At 39.5% G+C, this 23,014-nt stretch overlaps 1 protein-coding gene across 2 annotated transcripts in view; it reads left to right on the top strand.

Annotated features, from left to right (window-relative positions):
- LOC122647516 (DNA-directed RNA polymerase V subunit 1) overlaps positions 1–23,014 on the top strand; it is a 127,622-nt gene that overhangs the window by 47,683 nt on the left and 56,925 nt on the right. For both annotated transcript variants that reach the window (XM_043840907.1, XM_043840906.1), the window contains 8 exons: positions 12,067–12,123; positions 15,795–15,959; positions 16,901–17,059; positions 17,161–17,316; positions 17,800–19,515; positions 19,606–19,781; positions 22,556–22,631; positions 22,743–22,867. In XM_043840907.1, the coding sequence (XP_043696842.1) occupies positions 12,067–12,123; positions 15,795–15,959; positions 16,901–17,059; positions 17,161–17,316; positions 17,800–19,515; positions 19,606–19,781; positions 22,556–22,631; positions 22,743–22,867 (2,630 nt within the window). The remainder of the gene's footprint in view (positions 1–12,066; positions 12,124–15,794; positions 15,960–16,900; positions 17,060–17,160; positions 17,317–17,799; positions 19,516–19,605; positions 19,782–22,555; positions 22,632–22,742; positions 22,868–23,014) is intronic.

The raw sequence follows: 23,014 nt of genomic DNA, 5'->3' as shown, positions 1-23,014 counted from the left end.
TTGCTGCTTCGTATCTCATTAATCGCCTGCCTACTTTGGTCTTGGATGCTCGCTGTGCCCTTGAGGTCCTTTTGGGCAATTCATCCTTTGTTGTCCCTCTGAAGGTCTTTGGGTGTGTTGTTTTTGTCCGCAATCATCACCATATTGGGAAGCTTGATCCTTGCGGATTACGATGTGTTTTCTTGGGATATTCAGCCACTCAGAAGGTCTATAAGTGCTACCATCCCTCCACACGGCGGGTGTTGGTAACTATGGATGTTGTCTTTTGTGAATCTGTTGCCTATTTTTCACCCACTACACCGCTTCAGGGAGAGCCTAGGAGTGAAGAGGTGTCTCCTCTTATTGTGCCATTGGAAGTTAAGGTTCCCACTGTTGAAGAATCATCTACAGAAATAGAACTTCAAAAAGGGATCACTGGGCAGGAACAGGAACAACCTCTAATACAAGGTGAAGTTGAGCAGCCTCTATTTAGGAGGAGACTAGAAAATATCGCCACTTCAATGAAACATTCTCGAGAGGAACATGACACAAAAAGACTACCACCACTGAACCATCTCCACCTGTACTACCTACTCCAAGTTCTACTCCTAGTAAGCCTGTCTATGATCCTAGTCTTGATTTACCTATTGCTATCTGGAAACCTAAAAGGAGTTGTACTCAACATCCCATCTCTAATTTTGCATCTTATGAATCTCTATCCCCTTCCTTTCATGCATTTGTTTCCTCTCTATCCACTGTTTCTATTTCTAACTCTTGGCAGGAGGCAATTGCCGAACAAAAGTGGAAAGAAGCAATGAATGAGGAGATGAGTGCTTTGGAAAAAAAAATAAAACCTGGGAATTGACATTTCTCCCACCTGGAAAAAAACCGGTTGGCTGCAAATGGGTCTTTGCCATCAAACAGAAGGCAGAAGGGTCTGTTGAAAGGTATAAGGCCAGATTAGTTGCAAAAGGGTTTATCCAAACATGGCATTGAATAGTAGGAAACATTCGCCCAGTTGTGAAGATGAACACAGTTAGAGTGATAATCTCCTGTGCTGTTAACCAAGGTTGGAAACTTCAACAACTAGATGTAAAGAATGCCTTCCTCCATGGTGGTCTAGAAGAGGAAGTTTACATGGAAATTCCATTTGGGTTTGCTACTTCAAAGACTGAAGGAAAAGTTTGTCATCTGAAGAAAGCACTGTATGGCTTGAAGCAATCGTCGAGAGCTTGGTTTGGGAGATTTCACAAAGCTATGGTGTCAAATGGCTACAAGCAGAGTAATACAGACCACACTTTATTTTGAAAAAAAATGGGGCTGCATATCACAGTGCTGATTGTGTATGTTGATGACATAGTGATCATTGGGAGTGATAATGAATAAGTGAAGAGGTTGAAAAATTACCTGGGAACTGAGTTTGAAGTGTAAGATCTAGGGAGATTTAGATATTTCTTGGGAATTGAGGTTGTTCATTCAGCTCGTGGCATCTCTCTGCCCCAGCGAAAATATGCCCTTGATCTGTTAAGTGAAACGGGAATGCTAGTATGTAAACCTGCAGATACACCACTGGAGCCGAATACTCATCTAAAGAGCAAGGAAGGAGATCCAGTTGATAAAGGCAGCTACTAGAGATTAGTTGGTCGCTTGATATATTTATCTCATATCTGACCTGATATAGCATTTGCTGTGAGCTTGGTTAGTCAATACATGCATGGTCCTCACTCTTCACATTTGGAGGCTGCCTACCGAATCTTGAGATACTTGAAGTCTTCTCCTGGAAAGGGAATTTTATATTTTCCTCACAGTCACACTTGAGTAGAAGCATGTACGGATGCTGATTGGGCTTGTTGCCCTGATGACAGGAGGTCTACATCACGGTACTGTACCTTTGTTGGAGGTAACTTAGTCACTTGGAGGAGCAAGAAGCAGTTGGTTGTTGCTCGATCAAGTGCTGAAGCAGAATTTAGGGCTATGGCACATGGAGTTTGTGAGTTACTTTGGTTACAGGGTCTTCTACAGGACCTATATATTCCAGTAGATCTTCCCATGCATCGATATTGTGACAATAAATCTGCCATTGGTATTGCACACAACCCAGTCCAACATGACCGTACCAAGCATGTGGAGGTTGATAGACATTTCATCAAGTAGAAGCTGGAGCAAGGAGTTGTGTGTGTCCCGTTTGTTCAGTCCAGTGGTCAGCTGGCAGATGTTCTCACTAAAAGTCTTTGTCATGAATCATTTTCTTCTATAATTAGCAAGTTGGGCATTCTTGATATATATGCACCAACTTGAGGGAGTGTTGTAATGGGTACAAGGGTAATTTTGTCTATAAGGGTATTATGGTCATTGTATCCATTCTGGAATGTTCTTCCTCCTATTATAAATAAAGAGGTTGTGGGCACATTGTTCACAAGCCAGTATTCACAGAATTCCACACACATTAGTTTTTGACTTCACTCCTTTTGAAAGTTTGGTCAAAATTACTATTCTAATTCTGCTATTATTTTTTCTACTAGGCAGTAGCACTAGAACTTCTATGCCGATCCCTATTTTGTAATTCTGTCTGATTCTGCAGGTCTATTTCTCCAACAGAGTAGATCACTCATGTGAAATATTGGGTTATTTTTATTTGTCATATCAAGTTATAAATTTTCTCCCAATGCTGGTTTTGTTCTTTTTCGGCAATCCTGTTATGTGCTAGTCTCTTTCTGGATTTTCTGTTTCTGGATTAGCTTACATTAGTTTCTTTCTTTATTTTTTTTTTGAAATCTTGTATTAGTTCTATGCTTTTAGGTGAATGCAATTGATTGATTGGTGCTTCATGTCTCCTCTTTAGTTTATACTTTGTATTCCTAATAATAGATTAGATATTAAGATAAGTTATATATTGTAGGTGTTACTGGATTGGAACAATATTCAATAAGAATTAGGACCTAAGGAAGGGAAGAAAGAAGAAAATGAGGAAATGACTGCAGATCTATAGGGTTCATAATTCCCTAATCACATAAAAGATATAAAAAGACCAGAATTACTAGTAGCACCCTTGACTTCTGATTATTAGCACGTAAGCCCGTGTCAATAAATTTTAATTAACCTCCTGCGATATATACTTTTAACGCTCCCCTTTTAGGTGAAGCATAAATGTCACCATGCCCAGCTTGGAACATCCTTGAAGAAAAACACTCTGAACAAGCCTTGGTAAACATGTTGGCAAGCTGATTATTCGATACACTAACACCAATTCTATTTCAATATAAAACTGTTTAAAGATTGACAAGAATTCTGAATAATCCTATAATAGATATAACCAAGTTAACTTAGAGTAAATCGTCCACAAGGTTACAAAATACTGAAACCCAGAGCTAGTTTTTACTCGACATGAACCCGAAACAAAATATGCACTGTATCGCCGAAATATTGGTCATTTCATTTCAGTATTCCACTCATTTCGGTCTAAAAAATGTTCTGTTTCGTCGAAATTTCGGTCGTTTCGTTTTGGTATTTCTCTCATTTCGTCCGTTTCCCCCTCCCCCTCCCCCCCCCCCCCCCCAACCAAAATGCCCAAGCGAAACTCATGGAAAAAAATTTACTGTTTGGGCGAAATTTCGGCATTTCGCTTATCTCGGGCTGACAAAAACGGCAAAACGAAAGGAGGTTTCAAACCTTGATTCTTAGAATTAACACGTGAATGAAAAGATGAACAATGAGCTTGCCAAGCTCATAAGCTTCACACTTAATATAAGAAACTGACTTGCAATTGGGACGCTACGCTGAAGCTTGGAGAGAAAAAAATGACCCGACCAAAAATGCCATTGAAGAGGAGACACACTATTAAGAGATACAGATGCAACAACCTAAGCGGAAGGGGATGGAAAGGCTAAGAATGCAACCGTACTTGTGTGGGTTATTGTAGCAGTGGATGATGAGGTAGAAGACTAAGTCACAAATTCATTGTGAGACAGTTATAGATTCACTTGAACTAATTGTAGAAACAAGATTAGTATTATTAGATGAAACCACTCCAATAACTGCTTGCATTTACTGATTTATTTGCCCGTCGTGGCTTGCAAAATTTATCCCAACACAATTGTGTGATTGTTTATACCACAATAGGTACATTGGCATGGAACATCCTTGGGCTATTGTCCACCATGACCATCAGTGCCACGTTCTTGACCTCCTTCTTAACCACGACCTCTACCAGGAAATCTAACACCTCTGTCATGACATCCGCTACCAACCGCTAAGGCAAAACTTTCCTTGGAAGAGTGAGGTGATTCAGATGTAATTAGGGAAAGTGAAAAAATATGTTGAATGTGACAAAAAGCTTCATTTACAGACTAAACAATTTCTTCAGCAAGTATCTGATTTTTAACTGGTTGTAACTCAGAATTAAGAACAGATAAAAAATTTGCTACTTGTAATTCAGCATGTTTCCTTGATTGATCTTTTTTAAATCAGTAGTAATAGGCTGATATATGTTAAGCTCCTCACACATACCCCTTGAATGCACTTACAATAATCACTCATCACCCTGTTTGAAATTTAAGATCTTCACCGCTTGGCGCGCCCTTGCTAGCTGCCTTCCTACCCAAGCCTTCCTTATTTATAGGCATATTCAGGTCCCTCCCAACTGCTGTCTCTGTTGGAATGGGACTGAAGATGTCGATCACCTTTTCTTTTCTTGCCCCTTTGCTGCCTCCATTTGGACCCGTGTTCTCCGCCATTGTTGGCCCGGTCGTCGCACTCCTCTTCCTCTCAGTAGGGAATGGATTTGGATTGACATGACATTCGGAGGGAGGTCGATCTGTGACTCGGTTGGCAAGATTGCCTTTTGTGCCACCATCTCTCACATTTGGATGGAGCGCAACCTTAGAAGATGGACATCCAACTCCCGCTCTTTCGACATGATTTGGAAGGCCATCTTTTTTGATGTTTCATCTAAAGCTAGATCCCTCCCCCTCCGTGATGTGAAGGATTCCCCAAGGAACAGGCTCATTGTTGTCTCCTGGGGCCTCACTACATCCATTTTGCGCCCTAACTAGTCTCTAGTTTCGGCTTGCTGCCCTTGGGCTTGTATATTCCCTCTTTTCTTCGTAATTAAATTTTAATTCATCCAAAAAAAAAAAAAGTTTAAGATCTTTTCATAAAGATAATAAATGCATGACATATTCTTAGCTTGAGAGTAACTTTCGCTTAAATCATCTCAGGCACCTTTAGCAGTATTATAAAATATGAATTAGCAGCAATTGAAGTCTCCATACTGTTCCACAACCAAACAGTTATGGTAGCATTTTGCCATTATCTCTCATCCAGTCTTCATATTCTTTGGAACCTTCAAGTGAAGAGTCTGAAGTCAAATACTTCAATTTTCCTTTTGCATCGTAGTTATCAAGGCGGGAAGGCGACCGTGGCGTTTTTTAGGGTAAAAAAACAAGGCGACACTGCTGTGGCGCCCAAGGCGTCCAGGGCGACCAAGGAGTCTGGACGGCATGGTGACGCCTTGATAACTGTGTTTTGCATTGATATAAACCTTCTCAGCTTGTGCCCCTGATAGTTGGTTAGGGGCACACCTTAACTTAATTGCTGCGATTTGTACATTAACCGTATCCATTGCAGGTTTATATGAATGAATGATAAAATTATAATTCCCTCAACCGTAAAATTACAGACTCTGAAAACAGACCCAGAATTGGGAGAATTTCAATAACTTGAGCAAACCATATCAGATGGGTCTGAAACTACAGTCGATTGACTTGTTCTGCTGGTAGGACAAGTCTGCAAAAAGTGAACTGTTTTTCTGAAGAGTTGTACTACCACAATGACTACAAAAAGAGGGTGTCACAATTTGTATCGATTAAACAAATCGTTGGAATTCCCAAAGTGACACATTCTTGAAGAGCCTTATATTCTTCTTGCTGATCAACAATGATAACAATATCAGGCAACTGCGTCATATATTGGATTCCACCCAAATATGCTTGCAAGAGAGATAGTTGTCTTCTCGGAAGACAGTTGAGTCTTCCCGCCTTTTGTTCCGTTCTCAAGTTTCTGACTTTTGAAGTCTCGTTTCTGTAGTGCACCAGTTTGTTGACATACAACCGAGCCATTTTTTATTAACATAATGGCCCTGAGCCCTTATTGCGGCCAAAGATTTAATAAACTGCTGTACTACAGAAGCGACCAGAAAATTCAAAGGGTAACAACAGAATCATATAATGGATGTATTTGAAAACATCCGAACTTCATAAGTCAACAATACATATAAGAATCATAACATTCATATGTCGAGACACTGTTCATGGAACTGTACATGGTATCAGATCACGCACTGGATCTGCTTTACACAACTGTACCATCAATTCCTTGTTTCTGATTGTAATTAACAAGGGAATACGCCAACCACGGTAGCAGCAATAGCCATTACTACACAGCATGAGTTTTGGACTGAAGAGAACCTCACACCAGATCTGATTTACGCAACTGTAGTACTGTACCATCAATTCATTGTTTCTGATTGTAATTAACAAGGGAATACGCCAACCAAGGTAGCAGCAATTACAATTACTATACACCATGAATCTTGGACTGAAGAGAACCTCAAACCAGAATAAATAGATCAGAAAGAAGAAAAAAAAATGATTAATATTCTCTGATATCAGGTTTCTAGATTACAACAATATTCATCAGTAATTTGACCAAAAAGAGGGAAAGAAAGAAGGAAGAAAAGTAGAAAAGAAGAAAATAGGGAGGAAAAGACTGGCTACAGTGAAGCGCTTACCATGCGCGAAGTAAAGGTCCTTCGCCACTTGAGCCGTATCCGGGGGAATTTGCACGTGCGGTTCTTTTGGTGGGGGAAGGGAGAGCTATTAGGAGGCGTCCTATCCCAATAGCGTATATTTGGAGCTCAATATGAAATCCTATTTTCTTGCAAGACCCGTTCAGATAAGGGAAAACTCGAGAGATTGCTTCAAAGGCTTACAACACCTTGAGTTGACCCTTTCCTGAACCAGAACCCCGGGGGGGGGTGTTGAGAAGGTTTGGGGATACCTTTGGGGGTGTTGGGGAACTTATCCAGAATGATTGACTCTTTTTTTTTTTGTAGGGGGGGGGGGAAGCGGGACTTTTTTTTTTTTTGAATAAATAATTCAATACTAAATAAATGAAGGGGGGGGGGGAGGGAGGAAACAAAGAACAAGGTCATGCCTTTACAAGGGGAGAAACCCGAAACCACAAGAGGCCAAAAAGCTCCGAACTAAATACAACTCAACAGACTCAACTTAAGACAGCCCATTATGTCATAGCAAAATATCTCGGCAAAAAACACGGTTATGAATATCCAAACTTAAAGGCGAAAGCTTCTCAATATTGGTTGCGGCATAGTCTTGGATGGGCAGCTTCTTGCAGAAGGGATGAGGAGCAACAAAGATTTGAGGGGGAATGGAGGGAGGGGGAGGCAAAGGGTTGGCATTGGGAGGGAGAGACTCCGAGAGGTGGTTGGGCGAAGGAGAAGATCCATCAACTAGGCTGGAGATGGAAAAACCTGCCTAGAAAGGCCTTGCCTGATGGATGGGAGAAGGTTGGAGTGGTTTGGGGTGGGTAATTGGCGCGAAAGGCCCACGAGGGAAGGGGCCTAGGAGACTATGGGCCAAGTAACCTGAAATGAGAGGGAAGACTAGGGAGGGAGATCCATAAAGGGATAGAGGTCAAATCAACTCGTCGGAGCTGGAGATGGTGGTGCCATTGACGGAGGAAAATGGGCTTCTTCCCCACCTACCATGGACCACTTTCAAGAGTGTGGAACTTGTCAGCATCGTCTGAGAATTTGAAGATAAATAAACCATTGTCCAGAAGGTGGATCTCAAGGTTCCCTTGAACCTTCCACTGTTTAGAAAGGGGAAGTTTGACAATATGAAATAGAGGTCTGGAACCAATGAAATGGCCGACCAGGCTATTTTCCCAGAGTTTAGCTTCGTCATCTAATAATCCAGAGGGGCAGTGGGCTATTTTCGAGCTCCCAATGATGGAGGGAGCGATAAAATGGAGGGGAAGACCATCTCGCAGCGGAGCAGGGACACGGCTAAAGTGGGCGCTCCACTAGGAAGGAGGAGGGGCATCAAGGAAAGGAGATGAAGGCAGGGGAGGGGATGGGGGCAGAGGAGAGGATGGAGGCGGAGGAGAGGAGAGCATGGGTGGAGAGGGTGGAGGAGAGGAGAGCCTTGGTGATGGCGGCATCACATCTTTCGTCCAAGTCCACAAAGCCTTGTCATATTCTTCTTCCCTAAGCGGGATTAAAATGGGTTAAACCCAAGATCAGGGATGTGGGATTTGGAGTCTGAGGTAAGGTGCACACAAGAGAATGTTGTGGCTTGAGAGGCATTCATCTTGTTGATATCAAGAATGACCTTTTCTGTCCGCCATGGCTTTCATATTTGATCGGCCGGGGGGCGGATTATTTGTTTTAGGAGTCCAGACCGATATGGAGAATGAACCAGGGTAATACTCAGGTAGAATCAATGCTTCTGCTAGGTCGTCTACCCAATCCATCTGATCATCAATTACCCAAGCTTTAATAGAATGAAGCAGCTGAGATGCATCGTAATATACTTGTGTTCCTCATCCCCTGCAGTTATGTTAGCTTACTCATCCTGTTGCTCATCGGCTACACGTCTCCTCTTGACTCCTTGTTCCTTATTTCCAAAATCAGTTGCCTTGGAGATCGGCTCTTGATTTACTGCCCAAAGAATCAATCAAACCAACGGCATGGTTAGAAGAAAAAAGAAACAAAAAATCTAATTGGTAACGGTATCTTGATCAAAGGATCATGTACAACATCCCCTATATACGTGATTTACATATAAAGAAAACAGAAAGAGGCTTCCCTCCTTTCCACGCAATTCTATTTAAAAAAAAAAAAAAAAGACTCTAGGATAGCATAGGATTCTTTGGCTATCCCTATGGCTTTCAAAGTCAAAGACCCAACCAATCCTAGTCGCCGCCTTAAGAGAGGTTTTTATCCCTTCCTAGTTCCAATGTGGCTTGAAAGAAAGCAAGCCTCCTTGTTTTTGGCAATGAATGGAATCAATAAATCGACAGCACAATAGAGTGATTTTGACTGAAACTCCTGCTTTATCTATTTTGAGGCCCCCAACTTTAGCCTAGGTATATGCCTCTCTAGAAGGTTGTGGGTTGGAGGAGAAAGGGGAGTGGAAGCAGGCCTCCGTTCGCATCTCTATTCCAACAAATAACGACTTTTCTTCGTTCCCATGACTCCGCGACCCATCTGCCTTTCCATTGTCATCCCTGTCAACTATGAGTGAGGCTTTCGGGGCTACCTATTGTAGGACTTAATAAATATAGAAGAGCCCGAATTTGGCCTTTTTGTTAAGGTTGCTTGCCTTTTGAATAGAAGGAAGTGGGATAATGTGGGTGATTTCGATAAAACCGATGCATGAGCTAAGGCTCCCATGTCCTATCGACTCTCCGAAAAAGTAAGGTCGTAAAACGGCTCATAGGGAGTCAAAAGCAAGCAGAGTTAAAGGCGGGTCAAACTCACATAAGCAGAGGGAAGACACATTCATGAAAAGTGATAAGCCGTGCCATGGGGGACTGACCAACTATGAATAAATCTTAATTATTGGTAACCATATAAACATCTATTAGTCCGTATCATGGGTCTACTTGTTACAAAAGGCAAACATCCCCATTCCAAAACATTTACATAGCTCCTCAGGCGGGCGGGACGAAAAGAGTCTATTTACCTTTACAATATTCCAGAATGTATCATGGCCCTATCTATTCACCTTATTTATTAAAAAAAAAAAAGGGTTCCACATCTCTCTGAGGCCCGAGAACAAATAGGCGTGGGGAAGAGGGAGAGGGGATGGGGCTACGAGCCAGCTCCCGTTGCTTTTCTCGGACCAGCCACCCTTTTTCCTTCGCCTGGACTGGTGTGGTCCGAAGAGATGGAGGCTTCTAAAGCCTTTACAATAAATAGAGGGTCATACTTGCGCCTCAAGTAACAAAGAAATAGAAACTTAACATAAACTATAAACTTTAGGAAATAGGAACTTAAGAAACGACCACAAAATGTCTAAGAGAACAATTCAAAAAATAGAAACTAAACTAAACTCCTAATTCCCCACACATAAATTGACCCTTCTAATAAGTCTTCACATGATCTGGTCTTGGGCCCCACAGGATCTTCTAATAATATTTCACCAAGGCAAAATAAGGGGCTGTGACATTGTTCATGTTAACAGTATTTTGGCCTCTTTTTCTTCATGTTTTGTCCTACATCAGTGTCCCACTGTGATCTAATATCCTCTATTAACAAATCGAGCAACCCAATCCAATATAGATTATGACCTGGATTAGTTTGATTCTTTTTTGAATCCCAATATGTGCAATTTTTTCGAAACCTGGGGATCCAACGGATGCATATTAAAAATCCTTTTTTCCCGTTCTTACTGGAGATTGCTAGAAGAATTTTTTTGGTTGTGCGAGCAGATGTCCATCCAAATATGCATATTTTATTTAATATTTGTAAAAAATTATATTTATAAATAGTAAATTTTTTTTAGCATATTTAACCTTTTTTTTTTCTATGTAGATAGATAGAGTTGAGAATGCCTTTGATTTCTATGCTCAAATCGACTGCTAATCACATATATTCATAAGATATAAAGACTAGAATTTACACGTAATGCCTTTGATTTATGACTATTACCACATAAGCCCCTGTCAACAAGTAACGCCTCTTATTTATCAAAAACTTCCGTGATGAGCTTTTGTGGTGATATTACAATTGTGCAGGCCTAAGAAGGGAGAATCAGTTAATTCAAAAGGCCATTGATCTGGCAGATCAGGCAAGTAGGAACTAAAATTCTGTTTCCCGGCTGTAGGAGTCAGGCAATTGATAATGCAAGGGAAAAGTTTTGGGTTGTTGGGAAGGTATTTTCAGCGAGTAGCATGATAATCCTGTTTTTGATAGAGACAAAAGTCACAATGGAGAGTGCAGTTCAGCACTTTCTCTGGAATCAACTGTAGTTCTCCATGGGGTTTGAAAATTTCATTTCTCTGTTTACGTGGAAAGTCATCACATGATTTTCAGCCTCGTTTTTAAATAATGAAATATCAGGGCATCTTCGTTCACTAGTGAGCACGATTTTATAGGCTTGTGTAGGCTTCTCGGTTCCATTCAATTGATTAAGATCTGTGTAGTTTTCTTAACCTTAATATTTTCATTATGTGCATGCCCATTTTGTGTCGTGTACTTAGCAAGCTGGTGGAGGTATCATACCATGTGAAAGTGGCCAACTTGTGTTCTCTTATGCTGTAAGAATGGATCATATTTTTTAAGAGTTTATATCTGTAAGGAAAAAGCAGTTGGTTGTTATATCTTCAGGACTCTATATTGGGTAGTTGAAGTACCATTCCTTTTGCACATTTTGTAGCTTCTGGGGGTTTGCCCTTTGGATTGGTGTCTTCTCCATCTTTCCTTTTATGTATTTCTTCTGACTAACTCTGGGAAAATGAAAAAGAAAAAGAATGACAATTTTTTCGTGCTTAAATTATTTTGCACTGTCCAATTACACATGATGGTTTGATTCTTTCCAGGGAAACTGTATAACTAATATAATTGATAAATCAGCTATGCATAGAAGATTCCCAGTCCATATTATTGCACTGTTGCTCAAAGCCCTGCACGGTTATCATGTTTACCTATAAAGGAATGAACAAACATCCTAAGTGTTTACCTCTTGTTGTCTTGGATGTCAGTATATCTACTTGTGTTGATATTTTTTGTAATGATTCTTTCTTGGAGGGTACAAAATCAAATAGTTTGCTGATTCATATTATGTTTGCTTACTTATTGTGGATCTTCGATCTTCTGTTCTTTCTATAAACATTGGTAGTTATAGAATCCTTGTGTAATTTCATCTCAACTGCTCTTAATTTAATATGCAAACAAGGAGAGATGTGCTTTTTATAGACTTATACATGCTTTACATCTTAGCTTCATGCCGTTTTTCTCCTGTCATAATCCCTCACTGTATTGACCTCCCCTCTGCTTTTCAGGTCAAGGACACTCGTGAAAATGATAGGTCCTCAAATGCACCATGTGCATATTGTCCGGTAAACTGTGAAATATTAATGCGAATGAAGTGTATATTGTTTGTTTAATATGTCATTTTATTTGAATAATAAAGCATTATACTTGATGTCCAAATGGATTAATCTTCTCCTTTGCTTTGTTGGACTTACAAAATTCTTTTTAGTTATTTAGTGACTAACTTCCAGCATTTTTGTGAAAATATGGATTTGGTTTACACTTGCTTCTTCTAGAAGGAATTAGTTGCATGCCATTCTTATTGCGAATTGTTGCCAAGGCTTCTAAATGGCATCCCTGAATCATGTCAGTTATTAGTAAAGTGGAGGTGATAGTTGTGAACTCCATGTGTACGATTTCTTGGGAATCCTACAAGATCAATTCGTTCTTTGTTATGTGTTCAAGATGGCAATTTTATTATGATCATTAATTAACAGTTTTAGGGTGGAGGGGCTCGCCGCGGTGGATTTGCGATGCATATCAATTCGTAGAAAAATAAAGTGATAGTAGGTATTGTATTTTAAATGACAGTTACCTATAGACATTTGAATGTAAAGGACCTCTTCGGTGAATAAAATTTGCCTAAAGTGTCCAAAGGAAAGTACTGAGTGCAGAACTCTACCCTCACACCTGAAAATTGTATCATGCACAAATAAAAAAGAAAAACTTGGGCTCAGTTAAGGCCATAGTTGTGGAGGCTTTGCCTAGGCCACTTCTTGGCCACAAGGCAACCTGGGAGCCCTAAGTGACTGGTCACCTCAAGTGTCATGGTGCCTAGACTAGACTGAGGGGAAAAAAGAGGAAAAAGGGAAAAGAAGGGGAGAAAAAAGGGGAAGAAGAAGAAAAAGAAGAAAAAACACCCTGATTGGCCGACACAATTGGTTTTGGCATAGAATAGGCAGCTAAGGCCTCATTCTGGGTGCCTTGACTTCAGCTAGGCCTCAAGTTTGCTGGTCACCGTCTTGCCTGCTTTGGTGCCATGACAAATAGGATTCCAGGCTTACAACCCTTCTAAAACCCCCAATTAACTCTATTCCATATGATCATGTTGGGGAGAAAATGAGCAAAACTAACCGTTATATAATGAAACATTTGCTGTTATAATATAACAAACTAAAATGGCAATACTTCAATGGAAATGAAACACTATTGGTCTTGAAGAAAATAATTCCACTATTATAGTTATCATGAGCAGAGTAGTCCTATTTTTCTTTGGGTTAAATCGTGGTCAGAGAAGTCATCTTAGTAACTTAGGCTTCTAGTTTCTCTAGAATGGAAATTTGTAAACTTGTGCGGGGGAAGGGGGTTAGGGAAGAAAAAGAAAATGTTTAGAAATAAGGACTGGAAAAGCTAATTTTAAAGTTTAAGGTCATGAAGGAATATTGTACCAGTTTTATTTGTTTGTGTGTGTGTGTGATTGGGCTACTTAGAAGCACTGCCACAACCCAATGCTTGTAATCCCCACCTGAACAGTACCCACAGGACTACAACCCTCAGGAATCTAATATGTTGTTATCATGGTCAAAGCCTTCTGTGTATTTCATTGTGATATAATTTCATTGACTATGAACTGCACAACTATTTCCACTACCATTGCAAATCGGTAGTGATTTTACAAGCCTCAAAAAGTATGGTTGAGGGTCCTTACTTTGACTCATTGGCCATATGGCCCAAAGCATACATTGTGGCACAAATGGGTCCGAACTTGAAGAACCAAATGCATATTAAGAGGGTTTTATTGCTTTGTAATGGAAATTGGACTATATCTCTCTGGTTGACTTGTTGTCAAGGTACTAAAACTCGGGTCTCGGTACCAACTCGACTCTTGGAAAAACCGAGACGAGTCGGGATCTCGGTGAGATCTCGCCGAGTTGGTGCAATTTTTTTTTTCAACTTGAAGCCTCAACTTTGGGTCAACCCGAGATCTGGACCCCAGATCCGAGATCTCGCCGAGATATGTCGAGTTTTGTCCAATTAGGTAAGGTATTTAAGTGGTAGGTGGGTTAAAATAATGGGTCAAAACCGAGATCCAACCGGGCGAGATCTCGCCAAGATATTGCACTTTTGAGACTCGTAGGCAGTCTCGTCTCGGCTTTTCCAAAAACCAAGAAACTCGGCGCGAACTATGCTTGTTGTAAGAAGTTGATTCAATTAGTGTGATCCATGAAAAAATGCTCTTGCTATTGGTGAATCATTTCAAAGGTCTGGCATGGGCGATGTCCCTGGTGATTTGTGGTCTTGTAGAATGGTTTGTCTTTGATTTTTATTCCAATGAAAGTGAAGGAGGAACTGCCTTGAAGGAGATTCCTCCTTGGATTAATCTGTTGGCTTTTATGGACATTGACAGGCAATGGGGTTGGGTAGGGTGGGAATTTATCACTTCTAAAGGTGTTCAACAGTCCGAACAAAAATTATTGATGCGAGAAGTCTTTTGAAGTATAGGAGATTGGCATATCCTATGAGGCCAATGTTGGGTTTGTATTCCTTGCAAGAGTTCACGATTGTGTTAGTCCTTCAGCCAGAAGACAAGTTAAAAAGAGGACGAATGAATTCAGGTTATTGGTGTAACCAGAGGTTTCGAGTTTTGAGCTTTTATTACTATATGGGCTTTCATTGTAATGGGTTGGATTATGAAGTCTGGTGGATAGATTATTTAGCCCACATAGTTTAATTTTTTCTTCTGATTTTTTAATCTTTAAGTTGTCAAGCCTAGGTAGGCTGGGGTGTTTTATTCCTTACACACTTTGGCTGTCCTACTGGTTATTTGAAAATTGAGTTGAATTTTTGAGAAACAAGGCATACTAGGCTACGGCTAGATTGATTGAAGCTTCTTTTTGCTGCTGTTTGTGCTTTATAGCTGCTGTTTACCATTGAGTTTATTATTTATGTGTTGGAATCATGGTTGTCAAGGTGAAGCGTAGGCAACAAGGCACTCCTTGAGGTCCAAGGTGAAAGTCGCCTTATGTGCCCAGGGGTCCAGATCCAAAACCTGATGATTTTCCCTTAATTTTGCCCTCCTTATTTATTTTAAGGGAAGTAGTTTTCTGTCCGGGAGTGTGGTCTACGCCAGCACTCCCATATGTCTATCTCTCTCCTCATCAAAACAAGGGGGCAGAGGTGAGGTGTCTTTTCATACAGAGAGAGAGACTTTTTCCTCTAAAAATTAGGGTTCTATCCGACATAAAGGAATATAGGTGGCTGTACACCAAAAGAGAGGAAAAAACCCTGACCATGGTTTGAGAGAAGAGCTGAATACTCAAAACTATGGGTGGCAGGAGATATTTATATTATTATGGAAAAGTAGAATTACAGTAAAGGACAGGTCCACATAAATTAAGTGTATTTTACACTTAGGACAGAAAAAAATAAAGAGATGTACAATTATACCCCCAGTCGATGCTGACACAACTTAATTACTGCAATATGAATATGAATAAGATGGGCATAGACTGTATTGCCTTACTGAGGAAATCATTCGGAATTGCCTATGTTTTTCTATCCCACTTTTTGGTTGTTTCAATCTTCTTTTCCCTGGGGTTCAATTGGTAAAGGAAGTGAGTTTTATGGGGTTGATGCTTAACTACCTTGCCACAGGCTTACTGGACATGGTTTATCAGATTAACTTCTCTATAACATCACTTTGATAATTATCCAAGATTCTTTTCACCATCCAGGTTTTTCTTCTTTGTTTTTGTAGGATTTCCCTCAACTGTCTATAAAAGAGAAGAAGAAAGATGATGTACTTTATTTGGAATTGGTGCTTCCGCCCAGGTCAAGGTTACGAGCTGGTTTCTGGGATTTCTTAGATAGATATGGGTACCATTACGGTGATAACGTTCGACGGAGTTTGCTTCCTAGCGAGGTCCTTCTGTCTCCCTCTCTCTTGTTGCTGATTGTATATGTTATCCAATACTCCTTCCAGTAGTATTTTTGTTGTTGGCAATTTCAAAAGTAAAGAAAATACGTGACTTGTATGTCAGAAGCATTTACAGTGTCAGAGGTCGGGGAAAAGAAGGAAAAAAGTATTGGGAAAAGGATAAACAACTGTCCAGGCCTTCCAACTCCCAAAAAGGCCCTGGCAACTTCAAAAGCTAACTCACCTCTACACCCTCACTGCAGAGTGACAAGCATTTTCCATCTTGTGGCAATGCCCCACCAAGAAACACTCAACAGAAACCCTTTTTCCTGCTAAAGACCCACTAAGACCTGAGAAAAGGAAAGAGAAAATGAGAGGGAATAGGTCAACTGAGGAGTATCAGTCAATACCTCCCTATCACTCCAATTTTTTGGAAAGTGATCCTCCTCTGCTCTCTCTCTTCCCCCTATTGCATGAACACTTTTCTGTCCTATACACAATCCCCATAAAGAGCAGGCGCACACACACACACTCTACTGCTCCCTAAACTGTCAGATTAGGAGTTAGGTCCTGATGGATAGCCTGCTTTAGATCATTCACCATCTGAACTTAACATGCATCTTAAGCCTGGGATCAGTCTAACTCATGGTGTATTTCAATGTCAAGATTTAGAGTATCTGTTGATTCCTAAGGATCTGTTAAGACACCACCCCCCCCCCCCCCCAAAAAAAAAAAAAAAAAGAAGAAAGAAAAATACATTTTTGTACCTCCTTGATAATGCATTGAATCTTTTTATGCATTTTGTTGGTTCTTTCAGTCTTGTTTTACTTTATAGATAATTTCTTGTTCTTCAATGTTTTTTTCCATTTTATTGTTAAATTTCTTGAATACTCTGAAAACACTTTCGCGCTTCCAGACATTTGGCTTGGCTCTTGTGACATTTGCAGGCTCTTGAAATTCTTAAAAGAATTCCTGAGGAGACCAGAAAGAAGCTTGCTGGGAAAGGATGCTTTTCTCAGTATGGGTATATTTTGCAGTATTTACCTGTTCCTCCAAACTGTTTATCTGTGCCTGACATTTCTGATGGAATTAGTATCATGTCTACTGTAAGTTCGTACTTAAATGTCTTGCTTCATTTATTATTGAGTAAATTCTGCTTCTGTTAGTTTAGTTTGGGGTTTGATTCTAGTCTCTGTTGGCTTTCCAGGATCTTTCTGTATCACTGCTTAAGAAAGTCCTCAAGGAAGTTGAAACCATTAGGAGTTCAAGATCAGGGGCTCCCAATTTTGAGTCTCATGAAATTGAAGCTAATGGGTTGCAGTTAGCAATTGCACAATACCTTCATTTTAGGGGTTCTTCCAAGGTAAATATTTATTTTGTTTAATTTGGAATATAGTGTTTTTCGGAGTGTATAACCATCTATACTATCACCGGTTTCCCTATTTGATCGGTCTCAGAAACCATCTTGGTTTATTAGGTTATCTAGGCTCTTCACTACCTTGTATTTGTATGCTAAGAACAGGAATATTAGTTTGGATACATGTCTGTCTCTCTCTCTCTCTCTCTATATATATATATATATATATTAAATGAGATGATTGTTTATTTGTTTGAGTTCACTTTGACCTATGAGATGATGCAAATATGCATCAAGTGGTGGTGTCCTCAAAATCTTGTTTATGTATATGGTTGAGGAATCACATATTTGTCTCTGGCAATTGGGTAATCTCCGTATTGATTTAATTCTCTGGTGAATAACTTGTTAATAATTTAGTGCACATTTTAATGTTGTTTTTATTACCTTATTCTTATTTTTCTTGGGGGTTGGGGTTGATTTTCTTATCAGGCATCTCGAGATATGAATTCAAGAATTGGGATCAGTAAAGAGATAAATAACTCCTCTACAAAAGAATGGCTTGAAAAGATGAGAACATTGTTTATCAGAAAGGGATCTGGGTTCTCTTCACGCAGTGTGATAACGGGTGATGCATATAAAGGGATTGATGAAATTGGTCTACCGCTAGATATTGCCCAAAGGATTACATTTGAGGAGAAAGTTAGCATACACAACATGGAGCATTTGCAAAAGTTGGTGGATAATAAATTGTGTTTAACATATAGAGATGGTGCATCCACATATTCACTGAGGGAAGGATCAAAAGGTTATACATCTTTGCGAGTTGGCCAAGTTGTCCATCGGCGAATTATGGATGGGGATATTATTTTCATTAATAGGCCGCCAAGTACACACAAGCACTCATTGCAAGCATTTTCAGTTTATGTTCACAATGACCACACTGTCAAGATCAACCCTCTCATTTGTGGGCCCTTTGGAGCTGATTTTGATGGTGACTGTGTTCATTTATTCTATCCTCAGTCTCTTGCTGCAAAGGCCGAGGTGTTGGAGTTATTTTCTGTAGAGAAACAGTTGTGCAGCTCTCATAGTGGGAACCTGAACTTGCAATTGGTCAATGATTCTCTATTGTCACTGAAGCTTATGTTCAAGAAATATTTCTTTGACAAAGCTGCTGCACAACAATTAGCCATGTTTGTTCCAAATGGCTTTCCAGAACCTGTCTTGCTGAAGGCTTGCTGTTCTGGAGCTATGTGGACTGCTTTACATACTTGTTTTTACTGTTCTGGGGAGAGACACTTGATTCGTGAAAGTGAGTTGTTGAAAGTTGATTTTAATAGAGATGTGCTTCAGTCCTTGTTCAATGAGGTTATTTCTTCTGTTTTCTTTCAGAAGGGTTCAAAAGCAGCTGTCAAGTTATTTAATTCTGTACAGCCTCTGCTGATGGAAAATATTTTTTCAGTAGGTTTCAGTGTTTGCTTGAAAGATTTCTTCATTCCCAAAGTGGACACTCAAGATCTTCAAATGCGTGTTCAAGATATGTCACCTTTGTTACTTCACTTGAGATCAACATATAATGAATTGGTAGAGCTACAAGTTGAAAATCACTTGAGAAGCCTAAAACTGCCAGTTGTAAACTTCATTTTGAAATTATCCACACTGGGCAGTTTAATTGACTCAAAAAGTGATTCAGCTATTACAAAGATCGTCCAACAACTTGGTTTCTTAGGCATGCAACTTTCGGATAGGGGAAAGTTTTACTCAAAGACCTTAATTGTTGATATGACTTTGTTTTTCCAGAGCAAATATCTTATTAATGGAGTTGAATACCCGTCTGAGGCATTTGGTCTTATAAAGAACTGTTTCTTTCAAGGTTTGAACCCTTATGAGGAGTTGGTCCATTCTATTTCTTCTAGGGAAGTGCTTGTTCGTTCATCTAGAGGACTAACTGAACCTGGAACACTGTTCAAGAATTTGATGGCCATTCTTCGGGATGTTGTTATATGCTATGATGGGACCGTGAGAGATGTCTGTAGCAATTCTGTGGTCCAATTTGAGTACGGTGGGGAGGCTGTAACTAATCCCAAGAGCTTCTATGCTGCTGGTGAGCCTGTAGGTGTTTTAGCTGCAACTGCAATTTCAAATCCTGCATATAAGGCAGTTCTTGATTCTTCTCCAAGTAGCAATTCATCTTGGGAAATGATGAAGGTATTCAGTTAATCAGTTAATTTCCAGATTCGTATATCTTTGTGTTCCCTATTGACTTTTTTGATTATTTGTTTATCTTATAATTTTCAGGAAATACTACTTTCCAGAGTTAATTTCATGAGTGAGCCAATTGATCGACGTATAATTCTGTACCTGCATGACTGCGGTTGTGGGAAAGATTATTGTAGGGAAAATGCCGCATGTATAGTTCAGAATCAGTTGAAGAGAGTCAGCCTGAAGGATATATCAGTTGACTTTATGATTGAGTATGTAATTTTTTTTTTTGGTGAATAATTGAGTATGTAATTTGTATCATCTTTAAGTAGCATTTCCCTTTTATTCAAATATATAATTATTAAGAATGTAATTTGTATTATCTACAAGTAGCATTTCCCTTTTATTCATATACATAGCTCTTTTTATATTTGGGTTTAGTCATTAAGCCATTTATTTGGAGGTCCTGTCTGGGTACTGTTTCTGCATATGCTTAGTCATGCTATCATTATAGCATTTTACTTGAACAATTTTAAATTTTAATTACTCCAATTTTTTAGTTGTTTGCACAATTAGTATTACTGCATGGTTGCCAATGAAAGAAATGGAGGATTTAGTTGAGACCAGAAGAAATGAGATTTTGATTTAGATGTTCTAACTGTCATGAAATAGATTATTTCTAATCTATGTAGAATTGAATCTTTTTGAAGACTTAGGGATTGCAGGTTGATTAAGTATAGGATCTTTGAAGAGAAATGGTGTTCTACCAGTGGAGGTCAGTGAAATTGGGTTCTCTAACATAAGGTTGTGGTGGACCACTGATACAAGTCGCATTGTTGCTGAATGCTTCAAATAACTGGATAGATAAAATTATTGCTAAGGATACGATCAGGTGACATGAACAAATAATAATCTTCAAATGATTACTTGAGCAAATAATCAATAATAATCTTCAGGTAAAAACAATCTCCTATCTTCCCCTCATGTGTAACATTACACGCGGACAAATAATGCGGGGGAAGCAATAAAGAATAGTCCCCCGTCATATGGCAGCAATAACCAACATCACATATAAAATCCCATTATCAAGAGCAGCCTCTAATAATATACTCCATAATAGCAATAACAACCATCACTCCATGCAAGTACCAATTTTCAAAAAAATTGAAATCCCAAACTGATGCAATCTAGGGCCCACCAAAGCAATAATATTGCAAATATATATGCCCAATGGCAATTCTGTAAATTCCGACCACACTTATGGGAGTACCCAAGCAAAAATTCCAAATAATGCAGTCTGTGGTTCCCACTTAATCAACATGACTAAAAGTATTAAAAAGGTTATGGCAGTTTGGTAAATAACCAGAAATTTCCAAGGTGCTATTAGTAAATAAAGAAGCAATGGGATATGTAGAGTGTTAGTATTTAATATTTATAGATTGGGGACAACTTAGGAATAAAAACAAATTAAGGATGAAGGCTGAATTATGCACAAGGGCAAGGGAAAATTAGGAAAGTGATAAAGTATGGGATTTAAAAACTGAATCACAGGAGGAACATGGGACATTGGTGAAATGGGGTAATTATGAGATGTGAGTTAAATAAATAAAGTAGAGTAGCTCTTATGAGAGGAAACCCCAGTCACTTGCAAGATAAGCTTGCAAGTGAGAAACAGAGGAGGACTGGAGGAGGCGGTGATATGGACCATTATCGAGGCAGATAACCAAGGCGATATTCCTCAATCTCCTCGCTGATTGGCTTCGTAAAACGCTAACTCAACAATGACAGAACAGAATGTCGAGCAGCACAGCTAGGGTTTTGTGGATACGATGGGAGATAAATCTCACTGTTGAGAACTACCGGGATGGAAGAAAGCTAGAAACCAAACCCTTCAAGTGACACCAACTCCTTCCTCCTATATAGATTTCATCTTCTTTGACCAGCTGAAGAAAAAGGTGAATAGATTCAGACAAACCTTCGAACCAGTAAACCTTGATTGATGTCCAACTGTAGCAGCAAATCGATAGCAGAATCAACATCAAATTAAAGTGACTCCAACTGAACAACAATTGAACCAGAAAATAAAAAAAATACCATCAGAAAATTGCAAGATCGAACCAGTAGCAAATTGCAAATACCATAGCAGCGTCAGCAGCAAACAAAAAATACCAGACAACAACGATAGCAGTAAACAATAAAACACCATTAGTAAATTGACTCCATTGATAGCCGCAAATCAATGATCAACTCAGCAGTTACAGTAGCAGGAGGTATGATCTTCATACTAAGCAATGTTCATCAAAACCCTAGTTCTTCTTCTATGAATTAGGGTTTCACCACAAACCAGAGAACTTTAAACGACTCTCAAAGTAGATACTGGTTACAGCTCCTATACCATGTGACAAACCCAGAACTTGGAACTAGTACCTGAAAGGGGAAGAGAGAGGAAAGAATGAAAGAAAAGAAGAAGAAGCGGGACTGAAAGGAGAGGAGCAGCCGATTAATCTAGCGAGCTCCCTCCATCATGTATTAATATCAATGAAAAATAGTTACAATACAGTGTCCATGCTGAAATAGAAAGTAAAATCCTAACCTAACTAGGAAAGAGATACTAGTCTATCTAGGAAAGCAATGCAAATAGGAAACTAAAGATATGCCACAATAGGGACACTCCCCCTATCGCGATAGACTACAAAACTAAGTGTACCTCTGTGGGTTGACTAGAATACCCTCATGGTACCAAACTTAACAGTATTCGTGAAATAACTGACTTGTGGGTGGTGTATGCGCAAAGTATCCACATATTTGTCTTTGGGCTTTTGTTGGAAGGCTTCTGCCTGGCCTTTGCGCTGAGTATCTGATCCTGGACATTGAGGTCACCCAAGTTTGAGGTGGATGAGTTGACTGCGTTAGTGGTTTATAGAGAACCAGTACTTCATTGGTCCTGAATCTCTTCTATGCTTCCTCTTTTTCCATCAGCATAGTTATTTATGCTTTCATTTGGTTTTTATGTTTCAGACATGGACTGATGTCTTGCTAAATACAGATATCAAAAGCAACGAACTTCGTCTGGGAGTTTGGAAAGAAATGCTGGCGTTGTTGGTCATATTCATCTTGACAAGGTCGGTGCATTTTGTTTTCATTGATTTTTTCTGTGTGGGTGCAAGCCTCTTGCATACATATGAATTTGCTCTACCTGGTGCTTGAAAACAAACCTACATTGTTTTCTACAGATGCAGTTGAAGTCACTGAACAAGAGCATGCATGAGATTCTTCAAGAATGTCAGGAGACTATCAATTCCTTCCGGAAGAGGAAAAAGCTTGCTTATCTTTTTAAGATGACTTTGTTGACTGTCAGGTGTGTTTGGCGTTGGATTATGAAATAGACCTTGGACCTTGTTTTTGTCTTGATTTTTTCTGCTTGAATAGTAAATATTGCCATGGGCCTTAATCCTTGAAGATTTTTTTTTTTTTGGTGGTTTGTCCCTTTGTGATCTTACATATT

This window comes from Telopea speciosissima, unplaced genomic scaffold (genome assembly GCF_018873765.1).
Source record: "Telopea speciosissima isolate NSW1024214 ecotype Mountain lineage unplaced genomic scaffold, Tspe_v1 Tspe_v1.0071, whole genome shotgun sequence".
Taxonomy (NCBI): Eukaryota; Viridiplantae; Streptophyta; class Magnoliopsida; order Proteales; family Proteaceae; genus Telopea; species Telopea speciosissima.
This window is presented reverse-complemented; position numbering and strand designations above follow the sequence as displayed.